General features: G+C 42.8%; 1 protein-coding gene across 31 annotated transcripts in view; it reads left to right on the top strand.

Annotated features, from left to right (window-relative positions):
• KCNMA1 (potassium large conductance calcium-activated channel, subfamily M, alpha member 1) overlaps window positions 1–14,640 on the top strand; it is a 1,077,241-nt gene that overhangs the window by 921,618 nt on the left and 140,983 nt on the right. For 29 of the 31 annotated variants that reach the window (XM_006837432.1, XM_006837421.1, XM_006837418.1 and 26 more), the window contains one exon: window positions 6,298–6,391. In XM_006837432.1, coding sequence (XP_006837495.1) covers window positions 6,298–6,391 — 94 coding nt within the window. Of the gene's footprint in view, window positions 1–1,295; window positions 1,383–6,297; window positions 6,392–14,640 lie in introns of all 31 variants that reach the window. The other 2 variants (XM_006837425.1, XM_006837424.1) reach the window with 1 other exon arrangement.

The following is a 14,640-nucleotide window of genomic DNA, read 5'->3' as shown; positions in this document are numbered from 1 at the left end:
GTACAAGGCTTCAGACCAGCCAGCCCTTCCTATCTCTCTCTCACCCCAAGGTCAACAGGTGTCTATGGAGCCCACGTCTTCATTGCTGTATTCCCCTTACTTCCACTCACAACTAGACCAGGGTGGTCACCAGCGAGTTTACAAGACTGCTCATGTGTTCTCTTTCAGTTTCAGTCTTAGAAGGGGATTCGCCTTGACTTTTCTCACCTTGATGGCGCCAAGGTTGCTTGATAGTCTATCAATCCAACAGTCTACTTTTTTTCTGCTGGTCTTTCTTTCAAGAAATATCATCTGTCCCTCTAGCCTTTCCGTGTTGGTTTGTATGTCTTTTCAATTGGGACTTTCTCACCTCAGAAGGTTCTGGATGAGGCTCAGGATTCCACCTGAGGCCCCATATTCTACAAAGACTTAACAAGAACCCTATTTCCCTGGGTCCATTCTGATTTCCCTTTTAGCCAATCCAATCAGTTATAGACTGAAGACAAAGCCTCAGGCAACATTATCACAACCAAAAAGCTCTGGTAACATAGTGGTTATGAGTCTGGCTGATAACCTCAAGGTCAGCAGTTCAAAACTGCAGGTCTTTCTGTAGGAGAAAGATGAAGCTTTCTGCTCCTATAAAGATTTACAGTTTTGAAACCCTGTTCAGAGTCTCTATGAGTCGGAACCACTCCATGGCACACCACCACCACCACAACCAAGGTAACTGACCACACTTCTGGTTTGGGATGGACAAATATAGTCTACGGTCATGGTGCCGATGACTTGGAATAGGATGATTATTCAAACAGATTCCTTTTTTTGTAGGCTTCAGGAGACACTAGGTCTGATCTTGCTGCTAAACTGAGTTTTTTTAGTGTGTGTCTTAGATTGGTATGAGGGAGGGGTGAGCTTCCTGTTTCTGAAATTGAATGCATAAATTCTGAATTTCCACAAATACTTTCCTTATTGATGTGGATGACAATAACAACACAGAAAGAATGCTGTGTCATGATTGTTGTTAAGTGCCATGGAGCCCTGTATTGGGATTCAAAAGGACCTTTCAGTCAAAAAAAAAAAGACTTTGCATGCCATTGCTTATCCTATAGCACCACCCCAGGATTCCAGGAAATCATTAGGGTAAAAGAAAATGAAAAAAAAAACAAAACAATAAATTCTACTGAGCTGTGGGAGAGAAACCTGCATTTTAATTGAAAGCCAACATTCTATTTTAATGTTAAGATTGGTTTGGAGCTTTTATAACAGATTTCACAAAGGATTAATTCCCATTTTCTTTTCTCCTTATTGTTTGACAGTCAAAGTGGCACCTAGATCACGCTATCCCAAAGACCCATTTGAGTTCAAGAACGCAGCTCCCAATTCTCGGCTTGTGATTGAGCCAGGTGAAGGAGTGCATGAACCCCATCCCAGTTTCTAGTAACCACAAAGGCTGTCTGCTCTGCCCTGCACCCCTCAGAGGCCAACTGTAACAGGCTGTACTCACTTGAAGAAGACACTTAGAACTACTGTGGTTTTTAGCATGCCTCTGGCTTTCTGGGCAGCAAAATACTAAAAAGAAAAGTCATAAAAAACAATAATCATTCAAACAACCCCATCCCCAAACTAGCAGCTTGCTTAAAACTTTCAGAGGAAGCCCTGTTAGCTAGAAGCCTTCGCATTCAAAGCACTTTGCATGACTCTTGCTGTGAGTGATTCCAGTGTGAATATGCCATTACTAATGACCTGCTAAGTGTGTGCAGATGTGGGTCTCTCCAGATGTGGTGATTAATAATATAATGGAGATAGCCAGTTAACTCATGTTTATGAGTTGTTTGCCTTTTATGACATTGTCAAATTTATTTGCTTTGAACTATTATTTTTTTTAACTCCAGCCAACAAATTCACCTTCAAGTACCAAAGGGCATCATCTCTTAAATTCAGTTGGGGAAATAGGCAAGAGGGAATATGCCCCAGGCTAGAACTGAGTCTCCCACTTGCTGGCACTGGAATGTTCTAGAAAGTTGAAAGTTGTAATCCTAGCCCCATTTTATTCCAAGGGCCCCTAAGGAGACACTGGTAAACACCAGCACAGTGTTTGCAACCTAGCTAAGACACACAGAGAGATTTCTAAAAATTATCTCGTAAAAAATACGATAATTTTTTTGAAATAAGCTCCACATTCTGGCCAGGAATTCTGGAAGATACTGCCTTTCTTTTGCTTGCAAACAGAAATGCTGAGGAGAAACCGAGTAAAATGTTGTTACAGATGTTTGACTCTGCATTAAGGCTGTTGGAATTACCAGCACATCTTAAATCAATTCCCAGAACATTGTCTAGAGGTTATGTCATTGAAATAATGAATCCTCTCTTTAGTCGAATATAAGCAAACATGTTAAAACATCATTGTAACTTTAAATTAAACACCAGTGTAAACCAGGGAATCTGAAGCCTCAGTAGACTCGTCTGACATTTTTCTAGCACTGAGTCTTCCCAAACTGTAAAACTGTTAGATTCAGTGCCTATTAGACAAGCAAGTGCTGGGAAGTTACAACAGCACATTAAGTTTTGTACTTGGGGATGTGTAACAACAAACCCTTGAATTTTCTGAGTACTTGGAGACTGGATGGAGTTCAGTTCCTATAAAAATTCCACGTTGGATTCCTGAACTTGTTTGTATTTTAAAGAAGGTGGTAAGTCATAGTTCTGTTGCAGAGCATACCTTCATGGGACTTCCACAGCAGGGAGGCAAATGAAAATGCTAGAAACAGACTTGAATATAATTAGCCAAAAAGTCAGTTAAAGATAGGCCAGTAAAAGTAAGATGTCGCGAGGTACTTGGCTGTTCCTTCAATACATTTGTCTTTTATGAAAGAAAGTAAACTTGAGTCTCCCTTTTAATCCAATTTTTATTTTTCTCATGTGGTCATAGAAACCAGGAAGTGAAAATATATTTTATAGCTTAAGTAACATTTTCCTAGATCCACTTTCTGTAACTATGCAGAAATAGGTAGACTCCACACAAAGGCTAATAATTAAATGTGGTTTATAGCCTATTATCAGAGTGGCCACTGCTTATCTTGTGGGACCTAAACTATATGTAATGGTCTCTTCTGCATAGCACTCGTATATTCAAGCTGGAGACATTTCCCCCCAACTCTTCAGGGAACACATCTATATTTCCAGACTGTGAGCACAGAAGGAAACCTTTGAACACGAGTTTCATTTAAAAGAACAAATCCTAGCTTAAATGCAACATGATTATGATGGATGGTCTTTCTGAGTCCAATGAAAATAGTTTCCTTGTATAGAAGGGGCATAACTTTACCACCAAAATGAGGTGTCTCAGTGGAGCTGGCTAGCAGGTATTAGCTTGCAAGCATTTGCTTCTGAAGACCGCTCTAGGTAAACCATAGGTAGTGGTAAAGTGTTAGGGTAATGGGCACTTAACCAAAGGGGGGCATTCACTGTAGGCCGAATGCAAATGAGGATACAAAAGTTAGGCAAGAGAAGCCAGAAGGAATGGCAGCTGCTCAAATTTGAACCAATATAGACTCAAATTATAGAGTGGCAGGAAACCCTGGTAACATCTGGTAGCATCGATCAAGCCAACCATCATATACTACGTTAGATAAAAGACCTTTTCAGATGTTTTTATTTTAACCATAGGACAACTTATGTGAGAGAAGCCCATTAGACATATTCACATGTTCACAAACACACATTTAACCCAGCATGCTAGTCGAGTAATCTTGGGAGTGCAGTGGCTCCACCGGGTAAGCACTGGACCGCGAACCACAAGGTTCACGGTTCGAGCCTGCTATCTACTCCTCAGGAGAAAGATGAGGCTTTCTGCTCCCACAGAGATGTAAAGTCTCGGAATCCCTATATAGGGTCCCTCTGAGTTGGCATGTACTTGAGGGCACTAACAACACCAGCATTCAGCTAATCTGGGTCATTCTATCCACAACACAACAATGACAAGTGGCCCATGTGAAGTGGTGACTTTGGAGTCAGTGCAAGACTTTCTACTCCATCCTAAAATGGAGTAGCACAAAAGTGTACTTGTCTCCACACACATATGCATGCACATGTGCACAATCTAGGCCCCTACCCTCTGAAAGGAAGGAAGATGAATTCAGGTCAAGCTGAAAGTGCCCACTTGCTTTTTTTTTTTTTTATCAACTCTAAGATGCATATCAACTCTTAAGTGATTTTTTTTTCAATATCATTTATGTGGCCTGTTTTTATTCCCTTTAATCTTTTAAGTGTGTTTAGTCTCTGTGTGATTTGCTGTGGATACTTATTTCTGATAAGATGTGATAGATATCCTCCCAGCCACTTTCCTGCTTGAAGCACAAAGTGACTGATACAGGCTTTGGAGAGAGGAGGAAAGGGTATGTGGGAGAGTAAGTGAGCTGGGGGCATTCACAGATACTTTCTTGACTTTATTGCTTCTGATACCCCTGTTACATTGTATCACATTCTTGTTCCCTGCATGAGTCAGCCAGGATTTAGACAACACCAGGCTGACAGTAATTGGCTAGTTAGATAGAACAGGTTTGATAGAATAGGTTTGAAGGGTCACTGGGTTTTTATAATCCCCTATGAGGTCTTTTATCATAGCATGATAAATTTATTTAGAGTTTTCAGGGAAATATTGTAGCATGCATGCTCTGATATGAGTCGTCCTGGATCATAATTGTCTCTGAGATGGCATTTTCTTCCCACCGAAGACTTGGGCAGCATTAACGTATACAGGCCTATATGCGATAGTGTGGGTTCAGATGTAGACCATCGCAGTAAACTGAATTCTCACAATAAAGCAAGTCACAAGAATCCTTGGGTATCCCAGTGCATATAGAAGTTAACGTTCACACTATACAGCAGTCTAGTAAGTGTGAAGCAGCTTGATGAAAAAGTTTGAAACATGGTGAATGACCAAAATAGGTAACAAAGTCTCCAAGCGAACATGTGCCAGCAGACATACTCAACAGAAGGGTGTGCCAAACCTTCAACTTCAACGTGTGAAAAGTACAGTAGCTTCGGAGTACAATGCAGTGACGCACACTAAAGTGAGCTATTCCTGGGTCAGGCTGCTTCAGACGTTGCCACCGCTAATATTTCTCTTCTTCGTTTTAAGATAACCGCTGTGCATTCTGAGTTTCAGGGGCTCTTCCTCCTAGTCTCTGCTACAATCAACCCTTGAGAATCTGAGGGTCCTATTTTTCCTGCTTGACATTACAGCTGTAGCCTGAAGGATGGGGGTGGGGAGAGGAGAACTAGGCTTTTGCTGCTGATGCCCTTGGGTGACAGACTGGGTATGCATCTACTAATTATCAAGTAACTCTCTTTTAATAAAGCCCGCTGCAGGCTGATCATCTACAGAGCGTATTAGTAGGTGTCTGGGCAAAAGCAGTAAAGTGGGCTGTGGTGTCTGTGAGCAAAGCTTCACATTGCTTAGTGATCTATGTGGTTTAGACATTTGGAAAACAGCCTTTGGTTTCCAATTCCTCCTGCTGTTCTCCCTTCACCACCCCACCCTCACTGCATCATCAGAGCTCCCCTTTGATAGCAACCTCCTGCTTCTTGTGGGTGCTATTTGCCTGCTGGCCTCTCTAACCTCCCAACCAGACTATTGCCATCAGTTCACAAAGGATCCCTCTGCACAGCCTTCCTTCCTTGGATGTGGAGAGTTCAGAGCTGAGTTGGTCTGGGGATTCTGGAGCTAGCATGCACAAGGTTCCCAGTCCTACCGGATTGAAACATTGTCTGTTAAGGCCTTGAATCCTTGCCTCTCTTGAAGGCTCTTTCTCAGGCATGCAAGGATTCCGAATGGAACCCGCTACGTTGGTTCATTTGGACAAACAGCAGGTTGGCAGCCATGATGCCACTGTTTCAAATACAACTTCATCTCTGATTTCGGTTATGAGAATATTCATCAGATTGCCCAGCAAAGCAACTTAACTCAAATGAACTCTGAGAGTAATGTTGAATGCTTCCATATTTTTATATGCAGATAAAATCATAATTTCTTTTGCTTTTATGGCAGGGACATTTTGAAACTTTTAATCGGTGTAAAGTGCATGTTCAAAATGCTGCGGTGTCAGTAGGGGCTCATCTCATTTTTTCTAGGCTGGCCTCTTTGACTAACACATTTGTTGTCTGTCACTGGGGTCCTATATATATATATTAAAAAAAGACAGCCGTGAAGTACTCGTGAGTGACTGAGCCTTGAATGTGTGTCCTTTGATATTTTACCTGTATCTCACAGTCTGCCTTCATACTGTTCATAATCTCATGAGCTGCCTGTATTTCCAGTTGAAGATGAACAGCCGTCCACACTGTCACCCAAAAAAAAGCAACGGAACGGAGGCATGCGGAACTCCCCGAACTCCTCGCCCAAGCTGATGAGGTAAGAGGAGAGGCCACACACAGAAGCCCAAGGTTCCCAGTCTAGCAACTTCATCCCCTGTCTTCCTCACCTCCCCCTCACCCTGCCCAAGCCCAGCTCCTGCCTCCCCTCCCTCCCCAGCAAGAACAAGGCAGGGGGAGGGGAGCTAGATCATTAGATGGCTTCTTAAAGGCTGGAGTATTTATTCTGTCAGCTTGTCAGCAGTTAATGATAGAGCTGAAAAAATTCTGTCATGAAAAACAGTTTGAAAAGCTGTTTGAAAAATACATCGGCTTTAAAGTCTTAGCTGTCACCGTGTCCTGTCTATGTGTAGTTCCTAAACAGCAGTGGCAGTAATGACTGCGGGAGCCAATCAGAGGAACTCATGTGGTTAGTTTGCCTCCGGCAAGTCTCTTTCTGCTGGAGTCTCTCTGAGGACTGTTTTCTGTACTTAAGGCCATATGTGAGATGTATCATCACAATCAAAAATGAACCTGAAGATTACCTGCCTTTTATCCTGTCGATTGAAATCAAATTTCCGTTAATTGATTTTGACTGATAAAAAAAAGTCTAATAATCTGTGGACTTGCCAAAGCAAAGTTCAAAAGTAATCCAGTTCTGCGCTGGCTAAAAGCAGTATTAATTATGAATTACAGCGTGCTTTTCTCCCTCTTTATCTTTCAAAACTATGGCTCATCTAGGAAGTGGCAAGTACAATCAAATAGCCCCAGTGGTCTACAGGTTTCTTGGCCAATTCATCTTTCATCTCCCCCTTTTGTTCGTCATCTTTTATTCATTTGCCACGCCCCCACCCCCCAAAACCCCACCAGACTCATTGCTTGTCTTGTGAATTCTGACTCATAGTGACCCCATGTATTACAGAATAGAACTGTTTCATCGGATGTTTTTAATTTTAATCTTGAGATAAGCCTAGCTCCAGATCTTTCTTTCATATCACTGCTGGGGGAGTTCAGATTGCCAACCTCTAGGGGAGGGGTTGAGGACCCTGTGTATTTCCCTAGACAGCCTAACTCTCCAGCCTGTGCATAAAACAGGAATGATCGTCAGACATGCATCAGCCATTAGGACTACCACATGAAGACACCCATCATTTTTGCGGAAGTTGACCTCTCTCCATTAACAAAGCCTATACCCTTCCTTTACTTATTTGAATTCTAAAAACGGTGCTTTTCTTTTCCCTCTCTCCTTTTCAGTCACATTCACATCTCCCAGATCCTCCACATTCACCTTTCTGGGACATAAACAAAGGTGTCCGTCCTCCATCCTGTGATTTCACAATGCCAGTTCTCAGTGGGAGACTCACCCAGCATGAACCCTTCTTCCATTATGACCCAATGTTCCTGTTGCACGTTTCCTTCAATGGTCTCTGGTCTCCCCTTTGCTCAGCCGGGCCTGGGGGTTGCTGATGTACACGCTTGTTTACCATTTATGAAGAGGGATATAAGAAACCGACTGCCAACCTTGTCAATTTTATGGTGACTGGAAGCTAGCGCCATTTTGCTATTTACTCACTTTTTAGGTAATCGCCTTCTCGAATGTCAATAATTTTACCCATTTAAAGTACAGAACTGTACAGGCGCTCTGCTTTGCCTAAATTTAGAGAAGCAAATAAATAAATAAAGAGAAGTCTGAAAAATCTCCAACCTTTCGAGCCAAATTCCCTGTCCCTGTTTGCTATGTAAAGTATGGCTCATTTCTTTGATCTCGAGTAATAATAATTCTGAGGAGTTATACTGTTTTCATATGCTTCAAAGCTGTGTCAAAGTTTTGCTGCTTTAGGGTACTTCTTTATTCTGTTGGCTCTTGGGTACCAAGATGACAGGTCTTCTGTATGAGGTAGAGGCTGTTTTAAGTCGTAGCCTTCAGCAAAACATCAAATTACCAAATCCAGGGTAACATACTTCTACACAAATGCCCTCCTGTAGATATATTATACCATATATATTAAATACTTTAGTGTTACACGTTACATTTTATGTGCAATAGAAAGTGATGGTTTGAGGTAGCCTTGGGGGGGGGGGGGACTTTTTTTTCCACCAGCAGAAAAAGGTAGTATATACCAAGCCTGGTTTTTACAGGACTTTCTGCCCGAAGGCCTTTGTAAATAAGTAATGATCAACAGATTGGCTGTGGGTTTTTGAAAAGCCTGCCTGTGTCAGTTTGCATGATGGGGGAGAATTTTCAAAGTGGATCCTGCTTTCATTGCCTGCCGTACAGGGACCGAAGGAGGCAGTCATCCTGGGCTGGAGCTGTCTGCTCCTTGGTACATCAGAATTGTTAAACGAGGGTCAGGCAGTGAGCGGAAACTTGCCAAACACAGAACTCACTCACGGTTCTCCTGCTGGTGCCTTTGGACTGCTGCTAGGGACGCGTAGCAGCCTTTGCTGGTTGGTTTCTCCTCCATCCCAGCCCAGCTGAAATGGGCAGTCATATGACCAGTCAGAAAGTCTAAACCTCTTTAATCATGACCTCTTACTTACCAGCTGTTCCACAGACTATTGGGGAACCCTGGTGTGGCGCTGTAGGATCAGCACCTCAAGGTCAGTGCTTCAAATCCACCAGCCTCTCCTCAGAAACCCTATACAGGGTTTCTGTGAGTTGGAACTGACTCGATGGCACTTAGCAATAGCCACAGCTACATACTCTGGAGTGCTTCTGTACTGCTAACTATAAGGTCCTCAAGGTTCATAGTTCAGAGTCACCAGCGGCTCCTCGCAAACTATACAGTGTCTCTGTGAGTCAGGATTGACTTGATGGCACTTAACAACAAAAACTATGTGCTCTGCCTGACATTGGTGTTGGCTACTATGCCGACTCATGGTGACCCCATGCACAAATGAAAAACTACTGGACAGTCTTGTGCTATTCACATGAATGGTTATAGATTGGACTATTGTGATGCATTGGACTTCTTTGGATGATTTTTTGGAAGTAGATTGCCAGACCTTTCTTCCTAGTTCAGTAGTCTGCCGCTTAGCTGAAACCTGGTTAGCATCATAGCTACATGCATGTCTCCACTGATGGGTGTGTGGTAACTGTGTATGAGGTATGCTGTCCTGGAATTGAACCTGGATCTTCCGCATGGAAGGGGAGGGACCATTTTGTCTGAAAATCACTAGTACCTTTTCTCTCCACTTTTCTTCATGCCCATCATGTGAATGCATAACCCTTTGTACTTGGAGATGACATTGGCAATGGCTGGGCAGGGCCTGTTTTTGCTAGATTCCCTCTTAATTATTGACTGAAAACCAAGCGACTCATACAACACCTTCTGACTTGTATTCCCCCTAACTCTTTAAACTCTTCTGTTCTTTAGAAGGTTCGTCATTTAGGTCTCATTTCTTAAAACCTGAGCAATACATAAAGGAAGGCAATAATTTATTTGAGGTTGGTTTCTTTGCATAAGCATGTGACCTGCTGGCTGAGTAGAATCAACCATTCATGGTGGAGAAATGAGAAGAGTGCTCCAGGAGGAAACAGGGACCCTGAATGGGCTGTATTGACCTTTCATTTATCACTGTGGCTCCTGCATATAAAACAGGCTCCCAGGTGAGGGCCCCTTCCACATCATCTACAGGAAGTCTGACGTGCATGGCCTTTGTCACCCCTTTGTTCTGTTATCAGGTTTACCCTGGTCTTTTAAGTGTCACTCAGCTCTCTGTACAATCATTGGGTGACCAGCCTGTGTCAGGATCCTGATACAGTATGGATTTTAGTCTCCCTGACAACAAATATCTCTCTCCATCCGAGACAGGAGATCCAATGGTGAGTGTCTAAGCCCCGAGCCTGGACACATGTCATAATCCCCTCTGGCTCCACATCCTCTGAGGAGCCGCGACCTTGATGATTCTCTGCCTGATACTTTCCTTCCTTGCTGATCTCAACATGGAAGATGTTGAGGAGCCCTTCCTTTGGTTTTTGATGCCCGCTGCACTCTAACTTTGAGAGGATGTTGTTGTTGTGAAGTGCCATTGAGTTGGTCCTGACCCATAGCGACCCTGTATAGGGTTTCTTTCCGAGGAGCAGCTGGTGAGCTTGAACCACCGACCTTGAAGTTCAAATGGCTTTGCAGTCTGGCACATTAACCCACAGCGCCACACCAGGACTCCAGTAGGTGGGCTTTTTTTTTTCTCTGTTGTGAGGCCTATAGGGCGAGAACTTCCTCTCTCTATTGCCAGGCTAATGATTCTGAATTGTGGGTCTCATGGGCCATGTTGAACATACTGTGGCAGCTCTCGAAAGCCCCTTAGGGGAGGATGTTGTTTTGACTGGAGTTGCAGCAGGCATCTCAGATAATATCCACATTCAGTTCGTTCCATGGCCACCTTTGAGTTGTTGCACATAAATGCCTTTTAGATGAAGAGACTCATGGTATTGAATGAGTGCCTTGGTCTTCACACCATAGCCCTTTAAAGGAACCCAGGATGGCTCTACATTTCAGCTGCTTACATCTATTCTTCCTCTCAGATTAATGCCCATCAGGAAAATGCTTCATAAGAGCTTGCAGTGAATGTACAAGGAGTCGTGGTGTGGCACTGTGAGATAAGTACTGGACTGCTAACTGCAAGGTTAGCAGTTCAAACCCACCACCTGTGCCTTAGAAGCTCTCTGTCGGGTCACTATGAGTCAGAGCCGACTCAGTGGCACTTAACAATGACAACGACAACTGTACGCAGGGAGAGTAGTGTTGGCTCAGTGATAGACTTCTTGTCTTCTGTATGGGAGGCCTGGGTTTGATTCCTGGCCAAAGGACTCCATGCATAGCCACCCTCCTCTGACAATGAAGACTTGGTGCTGTCGTGCTGAGCAGATGTCAGCAGAGCTTGAAGTCCAAGGCATTTAAGGAAGAAAAGCCAAACTCTGCACTTCTGAGAAACCAGCCAATGAAAATTCTTCGGGTCACAGTGGAGGTCTGATCCCGTTATCCATGGGATTGCCATGTATTGGGGCTGACTTGATGGCGGCTGCTCACCACAATAACAACTGTACTCAAGATGTCGTGGAAGGTCTTTGAGGGATATAAAAAAAAGATGGATTAAGTCAGGCCAAATTGTCTTCAAATTGCTCACAGGAGGCGGACAATCATAAGTTAGCAAGACAGAGCAAGAATGACTCGGAGACTCTACCAGCTTGGACTATGAAGAGAGGAAGAGCTGTGATTTACTCTGGTTTGGGGTTAAGCCTTGTTTGTGAAGGAGGTTTTATTTAATCTAGCTCTGAATGATGAAAGGAATTCTAGACTAGTAATGTTTTATATATATATAGATAGATAGATAGATAGATAGATAGATAGATATCCTTGTTTAGTGAATTTACCAGGTTTCAGGCATCATCCCACAGTTTTATGCCAGTTAACTTATTTAACCCTAACTCGATGGCACTTAACAACAACAACAACAACAGCTTGCTGGTAAGGAGCTCTGGTAGCGTAGTGGTTATAAATTGGGCTGCGAACCGCAAGGTCAGCAGTTCGAAACTACTAGCTGTTCCACAGGAGAGAGATGAGGTGCTCTGCTCCCATAAAGATTTACAGCCTCCGTAACCCTGTACAAGGTCGCTATGAGTCAGAACCGACTCCACGGCACACAGCCATAGCCATAGCCACAACTTGCTGTTAGTTGCTGTACTGAGGTATTTTGTATGTTGTGTAATGGTCAAGCAGGATCACCCAAGGTGGACGGGTTTCAGCAGAGCTCCCAATACTAAGTCAGACTAAGAAGGAGGAGAGGCAGACCATTTGGGAGTGGTTAGACACTGAAAACCTTGGGAAGCGCATGGGAACATTGTCAGATATAGTGCCTGACAATGAACCTCTCAGGTTGGAAGGCCCTCAAAATACGACTGGGCAAGAGCTGTCTCCTTAAAGTCGAGTTGACCTTATTGATGTGGATAAAGTAAAAGTTTCTGGGACCTTCATTTGCGTATGAGGCACAGCTCAAAGTGAGGAGAAGCAGGTGCAACCATCCATTAGTAATTGTAAAGAGAATGTATACGTTATGAATTTAGGAAAATGATGTCATCCAAAAAAGAAATGGAACCTATAAAGATCAATATTTTAGGCATTGGCAAGCTGAAATGGATTACTATTGGCCATTTTTAATTGGACAATCATGGTTTACTGTGCCAGGAATGTCAAATTGAAAAGGAACGGCATCACATTTACCAGCCAAAAGAGCACATTTAAGATCCATCACAGCCAGGTTTCTACTTCAGGATCTGTCTTGAAGTACAATGCTGTCTGTGATAGGATAATAGCCACATAGCTACAAAAAAGACCAGTTAACACCACTCTTACTCTAATTTATACACCAACCAATAAAGCTCAACCTCTCAACAATTGTGAGGTTGGCCCAGGACTAGGCAGTGTTTTGTTCTGTTGTGCACAGGGTCGCTGTGAGTCAGTACCAACTTGATGGTACCTAACAACAACAATAAAGTCAGTGATGATGAAATTGAAGAATTCTACCGCTTCTTCAGTCTGCATTGATAGTACTGGTGATGGGAATGCGAAAGTTGGAAACAAAGAGGAAGGGTCAGTAGTTGGAAACTGTGGTGCTGATGCAAATGATGGTGAAGATTGCATGATAAGTTTTAAAAATTATTATTGTGGATTGAGTGAAGATTTAAAGACAAGATCATCAGTTTCATATTCAGCAAATCATACGCATTGTTTCATCTCAATGCTGGCAATGCCCTTCTTGCCACAACAGTTGTACTGCTTCTTCCCTGTGGTTGGTTGGTGGTGGTTGTATGCCATGGAGTCGGTTCCGACTCATAGTGACCCTGCATAAGGTTTCTGAGGCTGTAAATCTTTACAGGAACAGAAAGCCTCATCTTTCTCCCGTGGAACAGCTTTTAGTTTCAAACTGCTGACCTTGCGGTTCGCAGTCTGCTTCGTAACCACTGTGGTTACCCAGATACAAATATCCTCGTTTAAACTCTGAACTTGTTTGTGGGCTATATCCTGTTGTGGCACTATGTGATAAGCACCTGACCACAAGATGGTTTGAATCGCAACGTTGGTTGTTCAAACTCACCAGCTGCTTCTCGGAAACCCTATACAGAGTCTGTATAAGTTGGTACTAACTTGATGGCACTTGACAACAATAACAACAGTATGCCCCACTCTTCCTACATGATAGAATTTTGTAAGAGTAATGACTATTTTTATACCTGGACCTCACCAGATGGAATACACAGGGAACAGATCGACTGCATCTCTGGGAAGAGACCACTAGTTACAAGTTCAGTGTGAATCGGAAGAAAATTAAAACAAGTCCACAAGAGCCAAATATGATCTTAAATATACCCCACTTGAATTTAGAGACCATCTCAAGAACAGACTTGTTGCATTAGATGCTAATGCCCGAAGACCAGAAGAGTTGTGGGATGACATCAAGAACATCACACAGAAAAAATATCAAAAGGTCTTTAAGAAGACAGGAAAGAAGGAATAGACCAAAATGGATGTCAGAAGAGATGCTGAAACTTGTGCTCTCCATTGTAGAGATAGTAAAGCAAATGGAAGAAATGAGGAGGTAAAAGAGCTGAGCAGAAAATTTCAAAGGGCAGCTGAAGAAGACAAAGTCAAGTATTGAAGTGTGAAAAGATTGAAGAGTTGTGGGATGGCATCAAGAACATCATCCAGGACAAAAGCAAAAATAAAATTTTAAAAAAGATTAAAAAGACAAGAAAAAAGGAAAGACTAAAATGGATGTCAGATGAGACTCTGAAACTTGCTCTTGAGCATAGAAATGATAAAGTAACTGGAAGAAATGTTGACATAGAAGAGCTGAACAGAAAATTTAAAAAGGCAGATTGTAAAGACAAAGACAAACATTAAAATGAAATGTATAAAGACTGGCAGTTATAAAACTGAAAGGGAAGAATACACTCAGCATTTGCCAAGCTGAAAGGACTGAAGGAAAAAATTCAATCCTTCAGTTGCAATGTTGAAAGAGTCTATGGACAAATAAGGGTCTCTGCTGGCATAGAGGGTTATGCATTGGGCTGCTAACTGCAAGTCAGCACTTGGAATCTATCAGCAACTTCACTGGAGACAGATGAGGCTTTCACTTCCTGTAAAGATTTACAGCCTTGGAAACCCTATACAGTATAGATATGAGTCAGCAGACTCCACAGCATACCCCCACCAATCCCCTTGGACAAACTGCTCCAGGAAGCATCAAAAGACCATGGAAGGAATACACAGAGTCACTGAATCAAAAAGAATTGGATGATGATCAACC

Source organism: Chrysochloris asiatica, unplaced genomic scaffold (assembly GCF_000296735.1).
Source record: "Chrysochloris asiatica unplaced genomic scaffold, ChrAsi1.0 scaffold00020, whole genome shotgun sequence".
NCBI classification, from domain to species: domain Eukaryota; kingdom Metazoa; phylum Chordata; class Mammalia; order Afrosoricida; family Chrysochloridae; genus Chrysochloris; species Chrysochloris asiatica.
Note: the sequence above shows the minus strand (reverse complement) of the source record. Positions and strands in the feature narration are given on the sequence as shown.